Source organism: Talpa occidentalis, unplaced genomic scaffold (genome assembly GCF_014898055.3).
Source record: "Talpa occidentalis isolate TD23 unplaced genomic scaffold, MPIMG_talOcc4v2.1 talOcc4.12, whole genome shotgun sequence".
Classification (NCBI taxonomy): domain Eukaryota; kingdom Metazoa; phylum Chordata; class Mammalia; order Eulipotyphla; family Talpidae; genus Talpa; species Talpa occidentalis.
In genome coordinates this window covers 77,819,608-77,834,441 of record NW_023601212.1, presented here as the reverse complement: position 1 = coordinate 77,834,441, position 14,834 = coordinate 77,819,608, and the positions used below count along the sequence as shown (strand labels likewise).

The 14,834-nt window shown below is 44.8% G+C and overlaps 1 protein-coding gene across 6 annotated transcripts in view; it reads left to right on the top strand.

Annotated features, from left to right (window-relative positions):
• Positions 1-7,884, top strand: part of GTF2I (general transcription factor IIi) — an 86,167-nt gene extending 78,283 nt beyond the window's left edge. For all 6 annotated transcript variants that reach the window (XM_054693603.1, XM_054693600.1, XM_054693602.1 and 3 more), the window contains 5 exons: positions 1,263-1,291; positions 3,794-3,835; positions 4,596-4,637; positions 5,070-5,145; positions 6,744-7,884. In XM_054693603.1, the coding sequence (XP_054549578.1) occupies positions 1,263-1,291; positions 3,794-3,835; positions 4,596-4,637; positions 5,070-5,128 (172 nt within the window). In that variant the 3' untranslated portion in view covers positions 5,129-5,145; positions 6,744-7,884. The remainder of the gene's footprint in view (positions 1-1,262; positions 1,292-3,793; positions 3,836-4,595; positions 4,638-5,069; positions 5,146-6,743) is intronic.
• Positions 7,885-14,834: the final 6,950 nt, after the last annotated feature.

The following is a 14,834-nucleotide window of genomic DNA, read 5'->3' as shown; positions in this document are numbered from 1 at the left end:
CTCAGGTTTTAAGGTACGGGGTTAGCAAACCTTGGACTGTGGGCTAAAGCCAGCCTGCCACCAATACTATAAAATCTTAAAGACACGTCCATTTGTTTGCATTTTATGTAACTGCACTCATGTTACAGTGGTAAAACTGTAGTTGGGGCAGAACCAGTATGGTTTGTAAAGCCCAAAATATTCGCTTGACCCTTTGCAGAGAAATTTTGCTAATCCCCATCTTAGACATCTCATGGAGATCCAGTCAGACAAGGGATTCTCTCCCAAGTCAGTCAGCTCACTTTCGTCTCCTTGTCCATCCAGCGAGAATGGTAATTGTTCGCTTTGAGACCATCACCACCTTTTCCAAAGAAGAGGCTAATAACACCCTCTAATACCTACCCTCTAAGAGCATCTTGAGAAGCAGGCTCATGAGTGTTACACTAGTGTTCGGCAAATTTTGTCTCATCTATCCGAGCAGACATGCCATAGTCTTGACTCTTCAATTCCCCAAAATTTGGCTGTCAATAAGTTGACCCGGTTCATTGAGTTTCCACTCTGTCTACTATAAATTACTTATTTGTCCCTCAGAATTGCTAATGTGTTACCAACTCGAAGCTTTTTGTCACTCATCTCCTCCTAATAATACCCTTTCCAAAAAATCCCATAATTTTATCTCATGTTACTCTCCATGCCATTCCCAAATCTGGGGTAAAACCTTCTTCTCTTGACCATTTAATTGGAATTACTCTATTCCCTTTTTTTGTTGTTGTTCCTGTTTTTGTCTTCCCAATATTACCCTTTTTTAAGATATTATTTTATTTATTTATACATACAAAAACTGGGGTGTAAGCCAGAGGTGTGGGGAGTGAGAGGATTCACCAGAGACAGAGTGGGGAACAAAACAGGCAGATTGACTGAAATGCACTGCTGAGGGGAGCAGCGGATGAAACAGGAGAGGTCTGCTGTGCCATGTGGGTTAGCTCCCTGGCTGGGGATCGAACTCATGCTGCAGTGGCTGGTGATAGCTTGGTAGCGCTGAGACTTTAACCCTTGTGCCACCAGAGAGGCCCCCCAATATTACCTAATACTGTTTCCTAATAGCTAGATAGAAAGTAGATAGGTAGATGGAGAGATACCTCTATGAGATTAAAACATAGTGGGTAACATTTCTCATTCTAGCATTTCAGCCACATGGGTTAAATATTAGTTGAATAAATGGAATATACTTGTAAGTTCTTATAGCGTAAAAATAAACTTTTATAATTTGTTTCCTTCTTTAGACCATTTCCAGGACTTGTGATTAATAACCGTGAGTATTTCATGATGTCTTTTCTTATCTGGGATTGAGAGGGTGGTGTGTGTGCGTGCACTTACAAGGTGTAGTATTCTACTTCACCTACCGCAGTAGCCATGCAAAATCATCTTCATTTCAGTGCAGAGCACCAGGTACTTTCTAGATGTAAAATTGGGCAAGTTTCTAAACTTTTTTTTAAAAAAAATAAAAAGATTTGTTTATTTATACAAGTTCTGGGGTATAGGCCAGAGGCACAGGAAGGTGAGAGGATTCACCAGAGACAGAGTGGGGAGCAGAACAGGCAGGCGGACCGAAAGCACTGCTGAGGGGAGCAGTGGGCGAGACAGGAGAGGTCTGCTGCACCGTGTGGGTATCTCCCAGGCCAGCCAGGAATCAAACCCGCACTGCAGAGGCTACAGACAGCTTCATAGCGCTGCCCTAAGCCCCCTGCGCCACTGGGGAGGCCTAAGTTTCTAAACTTCTTAAGATCTCAGTTTACTGAGTCATACAAAATGATAATGATAATAGTCCCATTTGGGGTGTTGTAGAACATTTCAAAGACTCATTATATGTCAGTCATCTAAACCAGGGATAGGTAAATTCCAGCCCATGTTTGTAAATTATTGGAACACTGCTCTTAACCCTTTGTGTATGGCAGAATTGAAAAGCTGCAAGAGATTAAGTGACCTGCAAATTTGGAAATACTGACTATATGAAATATAGTTTGATCTGACCTAATCTAGAACAATGTCTGACCTACATTTTGCTCAATAGTCTTGTTTTTTGTTTTTACTGTTGTTGTATAATTATAGTGCTGGAGTAAGTAGGTCTTTTATTGTGATTTTGTTCCTAGTAATGTTTAAGTACAATGTCTGGCATATTTATGGCTCTCTGATATTCTTGTGTAAATATAAGTGTTTCTATAGTTCCCTAGTATTCAGTTTGCTTTAAGGATTTTATTTATTTTTGCATAGAAGAACTGGAGTATATGCAGAGTTGGGGGGTGGGCGGTGAGAAGATTTACCAGAGACAGAGTGGGGAGCAGAACTGGTGGATTTACTGAAATACACTGCTAAGGGGAGCAGCAGGACAAGAGAGGAGAGGTCTGCTATGGCTTATGGCTGTGCCTTGTGGGTTAGCTCCCTGCTTGGGGATCGAACTCAGGCCCTTGCATTGATAGCCTTGAGACTTAACCCCTAGACCACCAGGGAGGCCCCCTTGCTTTAAATAGTTTTCATTTGTTTGTTTTGCAAAACTTCAGTTGTACTAGTATTTTTTATGTTCTCTTTGTTGTTGGGAAAAAAATTTTTTTAAAGATTTATTTATTTGTGCATACAAGAGCTGGGGTGCAGGCCAAAGATGCAGGGGTGAAAGGATTCACCAGAGACAGAGGAGGAGCAGAAAGGGCAGATCTACTGAAAACACAGTTCTTTGACTTGCATCCTTTAGTGTCATGTATTTAATAACATTTCTTTTACCTCTAAACTTTGAGTTTTATGCCCTCATAAAATTTATTCATTTGCTTATATCTCAAACCATGAAGATTTTTTGTTGGTATAAATTCTGTTTTTAACATACTTTCTATCTTGGCCACATATATTAGGAACTAGTGATGTTAATAGTAAAAGCAGAAGTATTTCTTGCTTCACAGATTTTGAATCTTTATGACATTCAGTTTTAATCACATCAGGAATTTGATTATTTATAGATAATTTGTAATATTTTTTATTAATCCAAATTCATCTGTCTTGTGGGCAGTTTTTAATTTCAGTGAACATTATGTTTTAAGCCTCCCTGACCTTTTGCTTTGTTTAAAATGTTGAATTTGGGGCCTCCCCGGTGGCGCAGCGCTTGAGCGCTGGGTTGCAAAGCTGCCCGCGGCCTCTGAGGCGCCGGTTTGATCCCCGGCTGCTCCCCGGCCACCGGAGGAGGGTCCCACATGGCGCGCAGACCTCTCCTGCCACCCGCTGCTCCCCTCAGCAGTGTCCTTCGGTCCTTCTGCCTGCTCTTCTCCCCGCTCTGGCTCTGGTGAATCCTCTCACCCTCCCGCGCTTCTGACTGTACCCTGTGCTTGTATAAATAAATAAATTTAAAAAAAAAATAAATAAAATAAAATGTTGAATTTGTTGTAATCCTTCCACAATAGTGTATAGTAGAATTTTGTGGTAATTACTAAGAAATATTTTTTTTTATAGTCTAGTACTGAGCTTTATTTGATTCATTCCAATTAGGAACTTCTTTTTTTTTTTTAAGATTTATTTATTTATGCATACAAGAGCTGGGGTACAGGCCAGAGGTATAGGGGGGTGGGGTGAGAGGATTCACCAGAGACAGAAATAGTTATTTTGACAGGACATACACCAGAACTTGTAGTGTTTGTGTTCCCTTCTTGTCATAAGGAAAGTACTGCCTGTTATGGCAAAGTCAGAGCATCAAAATGGAGACTGTATGTAAAAATGTTTTTCAAATGTAACAAGTTATTAAATTGTTATTTAAACTAATTTGCTTTATTTTCAGAGTTGGTTGATCAGAATGAGTCAGAAGGCCCAGTGATACAAGGTAGATGAAGCAGGGTAAAACACAGAATTCTTCCTACTTGTTCAGTAGAACAAATCCCTTTAAAAAAGTGTGGCCTGTTGTGCATAGAGCTCAGGTATCAGCATGCACGAGCACACACACATATGCGCACACTTTCTTTGACTCCTGTGTTGGAAGCCTGTATGAACTAAAGCTGTAAGTTCTAACAGAGAACGATGGACCATGTGCCATTCAGTCGCACTGGCCCAGGTCAAGCATAAGATCAGAAACCCAAACCAACAGCATTGATGCAATTTTTGAGTGAGAAGGTTGTCATTTTAAATTTGCTCTGTATGCCATATGTTTGTAAAATGTTAGACACCAAATTGCATGGGTGGAAATGCATGCTTTGTGGTCTTAGAAATTCCTTTGAAATGCTGTTTAGATTTGCTACCCTCTGATTCTTTGAAAACAATGAAAGGCTTTTATTAAAAGGGACTCCAACAGATGAAAGAGAATAAAGATATGAAGGAGCTTATGTTCATATTGGAGCTATGTTTATATTGTTATTTAAGACTTCTATTTGTGTGCGCTAACATCACATTTCAGAAGTTGATTTTAACCAGTTAGTTCAGTAATTGTGTGTATAATCCTAAGAATCTTTGGCTCTTGTTTCATTTTAGACTTGTTCTTTGTGTACAGTGTCTGGAGAGCTTTATCTGTTCCTCCCTCTGGGTCCTTTAAATAATTAAAAGCAACTTTTGGACAATGTTAAAATAAATCTTCCTGTGCTTTTCTTTAGAGTCATCTGAGCCAAGCCAGTTGGAGGTTCCAGCAACAGAAGGTAAAAGGGTAATCTGCTTGTCATAAATTTAAGTTCTGTAACACTTTTATTTGGACAAAGGATTGTGATATTAAAACTATTAAACTAGAAAGACCTGTGTAGCTATTTTGTCCTTTTGTTTCTGGATGAGTTGGGTTTGTAATGTATACCCTGAAACATGTTCAGAAATTACTCAAGGGTTCTTTTTGTTCTATTTCTCCCAAATGACCCTTCAGTGATTCCTGATGAAAAGTTGAGTCACTACTGTGTAATCTATATAGTAATGTCCTTTGAAGACACAAGTAATAAGATGTTTGTTACTTTAAAAACACGGGTAACAAAATTTAGAACTTGTTGACAACTAACCTATATTGTCTTTGAAAATGTTATTTTTTATTATTTTAATTCTCTTTGATAGCATAATTAATTGGTTCCCTTTGTTTTTCTTGACAGAAATAAAGGAGACTGATGGAAACTCTCAGATCAAGCAAGAACCAGACCCTACGTGGTAGACCTCTTCCCTCCTAGGGTAAATCGGTTTCTGTGTTTGGGATGCCATGCAATGTCTGTCTGAATCTACCTGCATATTATAAGCCATGTGTTTTCCAGCATCAGCCATAAAGTATCCTCATCTTCACAGTATGTGAGGTTTAAGTGTAATCCATAGTGGATGGTTTGAGCTACAAGATTTAAGTGGAGAGATTTTCTTGGACTCAATATATGTCCATTAGTTGAAGATATACATGCACATTTGCCTTAAAAGGAAAATTGTGGGGGCCTCCCTGGTGGCGCAGGTGGTTGAGCGCAGCGCTGTGAAGCTGTCCGCAGCCTCCGCAGTGCAGGTTCAATCCCCACCGGCCTCAGAGCAACCCACATGGCGGGGCAGACCTCTCTTGTCTCGCCCACTGCTCCTCTCAGCAGTGTATTTTAGTCAGTCTACCTGTTTTGTTCCCCATGTCCCGGGTGAATCCTCTCACCCTCCCCCACATCTGGCCTGTACCCCAGTTCTTATATAAATAAATAGATCTTTGTTTGTCTGTTTGTTTATACATGCACTGGGTACAGTCAGAAGCGCGGGAAGGTGAGAGAATTCACCAGAGCCAGAGCGGGGAGCAGAGCAGGCAGAAGGACTGAAGCAAACTGCTGAGGGGAGCAGCGGGTGGCAGGAGAGGTCTGTGCGTCATGCGGGACCCTCCTCCGGTGGCCGAGGAGCAGCTGGGATCGAACTGGCGCTCAACTGCTGCGCCACCGGGGAGGCCCTAAATAGATCTTTTTTAAAAAAAAAAGGGAAATTGCGTGGATTTTCTGGTTTGTTTGTGTGGTTTGTTTTTTTTTTTTTAATGGATTTCTTTTTTTTAAAGATTTATTTTTTTATGCATACAAGAGATGGGGTGCAGGCCAGAGGTTTGGGAGGTGAGAGGATTCACCAGAGGCAGAGTGGGGAGCAGAACAGGCAGATCTACTGAAATACACTGCTGAGGAGAACAGTGGGCAAGACAGGAGAGGTCTGCTGCATCATGTGGGTCAGTCAGTTCTCTGGCTAGGGATCGAACTCGTGCTACAGTGGCTGTGTATAGTGGCATAGTGCTGCAACTTAACCCCTTGCACCACCAGGGATGCCCCTTTTCTGAGTTTTTTTTGTTTGTTTATAATTTATAGGATAAATCTTGTCCTATCACCTTTGGAATTTACTGTCAAACAGTATCTCTGGTCTGACTTTTCCCCTGATTATCATAAAAATATTTGCAGTCTATCCGAGCTACGCAATCTGCTACACATTTTGCATGATTAAGTTAGAAGCCTGATCATTTTGAACTTCTTAAACTTGGTCAGGTTCTTTATTAGTAAGGAAAATGTTAAACTAGGAGTTGACAAAAATTAGTACTCATTTTGTATTGAAGCTCACTAAACCTGAGTTAGGAATGAGAAGGAAATAGTTACAAGGTATGGCTTGAAACTCGTTCACTCTGATCTGTAATACATTTTTTTTGTAGACTTTTGTCATGGAATTTGCCATATACTGTCAGTTCATGGATTAAAGTATTAAGTTGTGATATTTGTGAATGTTAAATTTCCATAATCAGATTAACCAACTTTCTTGCTTGTTTGTTTTTTCTCTTATTTTAGCCTAAAGTATCAGTGGTTGAGAAGAGCTTTTCGGACCTGTTACTGCCCCAAGCTGTGTAATATACTTGTATAACAGAAATACCTTCTATACAAACCTTTTTTTCTACTTTTAGATAGAAATGTCTACTTTTTCAGCAGTTCTGTGAATTGAATTAAAGAGCAGAGTGACTGTAGATTTGGAATGGCTGGTTTACTTTGGAATGTGCTATGAGGATTTTACAGCAATGCTGGAAAACGACAGGGAAAACGACAGGGATGAATCCCATCAGGTTTTTTACGTATTCAGCAGAGCCTTCAGCTATGGTGTTTATTTTCCAATCAAGTGAAGATATCTCCTCCTGGAACATCTCAGCTTCTGCAGTGAAGAAAACACCTGTGATAGTTCAGTTCTTTTAGTTTTTCTATTTGAAAAGTCATTTAAATGATTCTTTGTTCACAACTCTCCTTAATGACTTGAGTGAACAGTTAGTATCTGTATATTTGACTAAACCTTTTCCTAAGCTATCGATCATGATTCATATGTTTTTTATCATTAAAAAACAACCATCTGGATCACCTAACAGTCAGTTAAGAGGTCAGTATCTCAGCGTGTGACTTAAAGTGGTTACAGAGAACCACTTTCTCGGTTACTTTCACCCGAATAAAATGCATGGTGTACCAGAAGTTTAAGATCAGGTCTGAGTGTTTGGGCAAACTAAATGACACTAAAGCCTCCCAGTTGTATAACCGATTGTGGTGTCCGGTTCTTTGGAACACTGTTCCAGCTTGGATTAGGCTCAAATGGGTTTTCATTGCCTTCATTCTTTTATGATTCTACTTGTAACATTGAGGCTCCAGTGTGGGGATTGAGGGAGGGATCAGTGAGCTAATTATGCACCCTCTGATAGTCTGCACCATTTGTAGGAGAATCTTACATGTGTTGAGATTTCACAAACAATAAGAGTTGTAAAATACCAGCTATATGAAAAGCTAGATATGTGATGGCATAGTTTTCATTAGCTTTATCACAATATTCACAATGGAGAATTATATTACATGGTAGCAGAAATAGGCATTTTTATGTGTTGCTTATATTTTACCTCAAATTAAATTGTAGATATAGGGTAATAAATAAAATCCATCCATGCCTTTCACACACTAATTTATTTCTTTCTAAGGTGTTTTCATGACTTATGTTCTGGGAGACTGTGGGTGAGGTTGGCGCTGTTCAGAAATTCGTTTCCTCAGAAGGACACCTTCGTTCATGGTGTTCCTGAGATCATTGTGCATCTACTCTTGAGGGGCTATGTCCTCCATTTTTTATCTGGTATGCCAACTGTATGCAGCTGAAGTACAGCTTGGGAGGCCAGGCCCCTCACCTGACAGATCACATACAGAAGCTCCTCACTCGAAACTCTCTGCAGCTCTAGATTTCTTTTGTCCTCTCAGCATAGCCCTCTACCCCTCCTTTACCCTGCAGTCTGTGCCCAGGGAAGGTGAAACAAATGTTACTAACCAACTGTGATAATAGGACACAGCTATTTTAGTAGAATCTTGTGGTTCCTTTAAAGTTCTTTGAAAGTGCACATTACCAGGCTGTCCTCATCCACACTTACTTGTTCCAACCCCTGGATTTCACATCTACTCGAAGACTGCTTTTAAAAGGAGTTAAGCTTCTACATAATTCTCTATTCAGCTCTTTTTTAAATGAAAATTTTCTTGGGATCATAGACATTGCAAGGAGATGTTTTCCTATCCAGGGTAAGTATATATTGCCATTGTAACACCACCACCATATGCATATGTGTATTTTGTTTTGTATATGCATAATGTTAGAACACAGTTAAGTGTCAGCAAGGCAGTTTCTTTACTTAGGGCAACAACACGGTGCTGCAGCAACTTCGTGGTTTTGTTTAAAGGCGTCACAAATGGTGTCCTCTCCCCTCCTGCCTTCCCCAAATGGACAAGCTCGGTTCACTCCAGAAATAGTGGGCCTAGTGCAGGAGTGTGTAGCTGCACCTGTCTTCTACCAGGAGAGCACAGGGGCCTTCAGCCATTCTCTGTCTTCTCTTGGGCCTGGAACACAGCTTCTCATCAGTCTGCTTCCCACAAGGGGGTGTCTTGGTGAAACTTCCCTTAGAACAGCATTGTTCCCGGCAGGACAGCTGTCGAACCACATCACCTTGCCTGCAGTGGCAAAGTTACCTCTGAGGTCAGCGCCAGGGGCTTGTTTTAGGATGTTGTCAATGACCCCTGGCTCATCCACCCAGAGCCACAAAGCCCACAGGATTAAGCCTTACCTGTGTTAATGAAAACAGTGCACTTATAAATGAGGCAATTTGTAAATAGTGTGATTCCTGGGGAGGAAACTTGCTCGCTAAAATCTACTAGATCAGTTTGAAAAACAAAACTAATAGGTCTCAGTAATTCTCATGTTCTTAGCGACTCTGAATCCACATCTTCATTACATAGTAATTCAGTGTTAAACATTTTACTGGGGAATAAATTAAAGTGACCAGGAACAAAGGCTTTGTGGCCAAATCCACGCGCCACTTCTGGACAGCTTACATGAATTTATGAGTAAAACCAGAAAAGAGTCTACATCCCAGGATTGTACTAGTAAATCCTGTCGATGGAGTTGGGCTGAGTATAACCCACATTCCAAACCGCTTTCAGAGGCAGGAAAGCTGAAGCTTTGTTTCTGTAGCAGCCTCTGCTCCTCAACAGGCAGAGCAGCTAAAGGTAGGACTGAGGAAGGGCTATGCAAACGCTGAGACAAAGTTGATTGGAAATCTGCATTTGTGGGTCCTACCAAGGCTAAGACCTCAGTGCATCCAAGCTCGCCCTTAGCTTATCTGGAGCCTTTACCTCCATTGGTTTTAAGTCCGTCCTGGCTATGAGGTAAGGTGTGGCTTCTGTACCAAGATGAAGTCAAGTAGAGACTCAGGACAGGGCTAGGGCCCAGCTCTGGCCCTGCTGTTACTCCGATGGAGCTATTGGGAAGAGGTGGCCAGTCCCCTTTTGAAGTGACTTGGTTATTCTGAGTATCTTGAACAACCATTTCTCCCACCCCTCACCAGGTACCAAAAGGTCTGCTATAGTGACTGAGCACCAAACCGTCCCAGTTTCTGCTTAACAGCCCAGGCTCCAGTCTACACCTCGGGACATGGTTATCGTGACCACTTGTGGGTAGAGAATTGTCACGCACCGAAGCACGTTTCTAGAAGTATGGTCTCTGATCTCTTAAGTGGGAGCAGCACTTTTTGGGCTTGTCTGTATTTTGAAGATAATGGGGTTCAGGGATGCACTACTTCCCTAGAGTGGGGACAGGATTTAGGGGTTGAGAGGACCTGCAGCCCTCATGCTTTGGCACAGCAATTTACCTGTGCTTTTCATGGCCAGGTCTAGTAGGATGAGCACAGATGGGGCTGCTTGATTCTGTTCAGATTCTCAAGAGTTGTGAATCCTTAGCCTCTACGTTGGATTCGTTTTACTCCAAAATGATAAGGGACAATGAGCTTTCTGTATTTCGCCTCATGACAATGCACTTCTTGACTCAGATGTGCAAGGTGTCTTTGAGAGCCTAGGTGACCTGTCAGCAGATGAACAGTGGGTGGTTCTAACCCACCTGCTCTAGACAAGCAACTTCACCCAGAAAACTGGTAAAAACAAAGCAGAATACTTGTGGGTTTCCCCAGCTTCCCCATCTGGTTAGTGTGATGATCCCCTAAGTTGCCTGACCTACCCCCACCCTCAGCTACTCATACCTTGTGGTTTTATTTTGAGGAAGTGTTAGGAAAATGAGCACTGAAAGCAAATGGTATGATACAATTTCCGTTTGTAAAGATGGTTTCCCCCGGATTTCCTCAGTAGCAAGAGGAGACTTGGCAGGCATTTTGTAGCATCAGTTTCATGCAGTTGTTTTTTTTTTAAAGATTATGCATACAAGAACGGGTACGGGCCAGAGGTGTGGGGGGCAGTGGGGAGAGGATTCACCAGAGACAGAGCGGGGAACAGAACGGGCAGACTGACGAAATACACTGCTGAGGGGAGCAGCGGGCGACACAGGAGAGGTCTGCTGTGCCATGTGGGTAGCTCCCTGGCTGGGGATCAAACTTGTGCTTCAGTGGCTGTGGATAGCTTGATAGGTTGCATCTTAACCCCATGTGCCACCAGGGAGGCCCCAGCTTCATGCAGTCTTAAGGCTGCTCACATAAACCTTGGAGGTGCCCAAGCGCTATAAAACAAGGACAACCCTTGACAGGGCCCCAGAGGGCCTGTGAGAGTTATCCCTAATCCAGCAAAAGCAGAAGGCTTACCTCTTGGAAGCAGGATGAGCCACTACACCTTGTTAAACCACCTGTGTGCAGGTGACTGCCCCCTCTTGTCTGCTCTCCTGATCACCCCTGGAAGTGGCAGAGGTACCAAGCCCTTTGGCAAGTCCCAGGCACAGGGCTGAAGAGGTGGAAATGCCAGCCCTGGTAACTGGATCTGGAGGCATGTTTTCCTTGTTGCTGAATTTAGCCCTGAATTGAAACATCCCTACCACACTCCCTATGGTGGCAGCATACTGCTGAATCTAGGCCAGGGGGTGGTGGTTAATGAGCTTCAAGTAGCGTTCACCACAGGACACATTTAGACCCAGTGTATAAGGAAGTGTCAGTGGGCTACAAGGGTAGGCATTAGTTTTGGGGGTGCTCTGGCACCTAGTGTGGGAGTAATGGGAAATCCCCACTCATCAGAGATCCTTGTCAAGGGCCCTCTTGGTTTCAGGGCCTCTGTCAGACGCTGCAGTGCAGTGGGGACAGATTGGACATTTACAGGCAGCAGTCCTTGGCTTTGGTTGCTGTCATTTACTGACCTTGTCTGGAAAACCTTCCCACCTTCAGAGTCCCTGCCGGCGACTCCACTCCAGGCAGCCTGTGGGGAGCCTGACTGAGAAAAATCCACTCACAACAGGGCGGCCTACACACTACCAGCCCAGCGCCCAGGCCCCACGAGCCTGCTCAGTGGCCCCAGCCTGCTCAGGTGGTCCCAGCAGCCCGGAATGCCTGCTCGTTCACGTGACATTTCCCGCAAGAAAGTGCCCTGACTCCTGGCGGACAGGGCACCTCTGGGAAAGCCCCATGCACTATCTACATCTGCTGATAACTGACTTGCCACGTCAAGCACTTGGACCTCAATTCCACAGAACAGTTTCAGTCATTAGGACCATTTTAAGGAGGCAGCCCTTGGCAACTTGAGTTAACTTGTGAAGGGACACAAAGCTAGAAAGAATCAGAGTTGAAAGCTGGTCTATGTGAGCTGGGCTCTGGCCTCCAGCCTTGGTGCCCACCCCCATCCCCACCCCACCCCCGAAAGTGCCCACCTGGCTTCCAAAGGCTTTGCCTCCTCTGAGTATAGAGGCCTGGAGCCCTGTCATTTGGCCAAGGGCAGAGTAGTGATGTCATCAGGCCCAGGGGAGATTTCCCGAGATATTTGATTCCCAGGGGTGTGATCCAGTTGTGTTTTGAGCCCATCACCCTAGTTCAGGCACCTGGCCACAGGGCCTGCACTTCACCTACCAGAATCCATTCTAAGCCTGATTTTTTTTTTAAAGATTTATTTATGCATACAAGAACTGGGGTACAGGCCAGAAATATGGGGGGTGAGAGAACTCACCAGAGACAGATTGGGGAACAGAACAGGCAGATGTACTGAAGTACACTGCTGAGGGTAGCAGCGGGTGAGTCAGGAGAGGTCTGCTGCACCATGTGGGTAGCTCCCTGGTCGGGGATCGAACTCGTGCTGTGGTGGCTGTGGCTAGCTTCATAGGTTGCGTCTTAACCCCTCGCTCTACCAGGGAGGCCTCGCCAAGCCTGATTTTTGCTGAGAAAAAGTGGCATCAGGGCCCCTTGGGAGGCACAGAGTTCAGTAGTGGCCTGCACTTTTGTGAAGAGATAGCACTTGCCCTTAGATCTCGGCCCACACTGCCAGGTGGCCCACCTGCCTGCCAGCCGGCAGTGCTACAGAGGCCCTATCCTGTCTCTCCAGCACTAGACCAGAACTGGGCCTGTGTGCTGGCCCCCTCCATAGGGCCTTGTCAGGAGGCCCATCCTATCCCGGAAAGGGGGTGATAAGTGGGCTTTCAGCTAGTTAGGAAATCAGTCCAAGGTGAGGGCTGCTTTGTTCCAGTCTTGGGAAGTCAGAGACTCTCCTGACGGGGCCCAGAGGGCACTGCCTAGGTCTTGGTGCTGTTGCCAGACCCCTGTCCAAACAACGTGCCTCCAACACTCTACTGCCTGGTGGGTTTCCTGGTTGAGGAACTGATTAGCTGGAGCATCAGGGGAAGGCCCAAGGGAGGAGAAAGTATCTGGAGAGAGGCCAAGATCCTTGGGCAGACTGGAAAGCCTGCCTCTCTCCCATTCTGGCCTGATTTGGGAGTCCCTCTTCGGGTCTTTCATGCCCCCTGACTCTTCCCTCATGAACCCCCAATCACCATTCATTCATTCATTCATTCACTTGCATACTTGTTCAAGGACTTGGCAGGACAGAGCGTGAGTGAGTCTGGGTTCAAGCTCTTCACCAACCAGTTGTAGCAACCTGCTTACCATGCTGGACCTGTTTCCCCATCTATAAAGTGGGGGAATAGTACCTACCTGACAACCTCATTGTGAGGATACGATGTGATCATAAACCCTCCTGACTCAGAGTAATTCCTTCCTGGGAGCAAGAAGGCGGGGTGGAGTGGGCCTGGGGCTCTGGTATGGCTCCAATTCCCAGGTGACAGTTAATGAGATGTCAGCTTTACAATAACCATACTTCTATCATTGTTAACTACATTTTCCTGAGGTTTTCTATACATTTCACAATAGTTTTAAAACTTAAGTTTGTATTTCCCCCACCAAAATAAAAATCTTTTATCTATGCATTATCTCCTTCCTTCATCTAGGTCCATTTTTTTTAAATCTCTTAATCACATGCTTGTTTACATCAAAGTAAATCCTATCCAACCCTGCTAAAATGCTGGGAGCCTGCCTACAAACTAAAACCCAGTGCCTCGCCAGCAGCAGAAGTGTGGGGAGCTCGCAGGAGGGACGTGGAAAGGCAGCAGCTGTCCCTAGGGCGCTGGGCTGTGGCTGGTGTCTCAGAACAAGGCAGCCCGGCCAGGCAGTTACTCAAGAGTGGAAAGGCCGCTGGGAGGGAAGTACTGGGGCCAGGGACCTGGTACCCAAAGGAAGGTCTGCTGCAGCCAGCCTCCTGCGGACTTCCTCTGCCCTTCCCCTGTCCACCCAGGTAAATCAGCAGCACTGGACACGGGCATCCATGCAGGGACCTCAAAGCAGCCCCGTGTGGGACACAGGAGACCAGGGACAAGCCGAGTGTCCACCAGGGAGGAGCATTAAGTGAATAATTAAAGGACAGCCACTCAGCCATGAGCCTCATACCACTGCTCCCGCCCCCCCACGCCCCCACCATGTGGCGATGACCCCACCTGGTCTGGTCTTTGTTTTGAACTTTTCACTGGAGCAACGTGTACCCAGAGGAAGGGGCCCAGCACAGATCCTTATACCCCTGGACAAGGCTACATTTCAGAAAATGAGCACGCCAGTGAAACCTTGTCAAGAAAGGGCACGTTTCCTGCCCTCTGTGCTCCCACATCACCACTGTCCCTGTGCCCACCCCAGGGGTCTCGCTGGCTTCCACCACCGAAGGCTGGCTTGGCAGCATTTCAGCTCCGAATTAAAGGTGTCCCCCCTCAGCAGGTGCACTGTCTGAGCCTTCTCTCCACACAGTGCCTGCGAGATTCTCCACGTTGTGCTCTGTAGTTCCTTGCACAGCTGATAGTGTGTCCTTTTATGTGGGAAGATACTAGCTTTGTAAATGGAAATGACCAGAAAGAGAACTTGCAAGACTGGTCACACCCAAGGCTGGTGACCTCTTGATGGGGGCAGGGCAGCAGTGACAGGCGGCACCTACCAAGCAAATCTTTCAGAGTGAAAGTGGACCTGAATTCTTAGAAGGCAAAGCAGGAACAACCTGCTAGCCATTGTTCTAGAACCCCCCACTGCCTCATCCAGATGCCAACCATAGTCCCCACTAGCCCAGGAAACCTCTGGCTCTCAATACTTG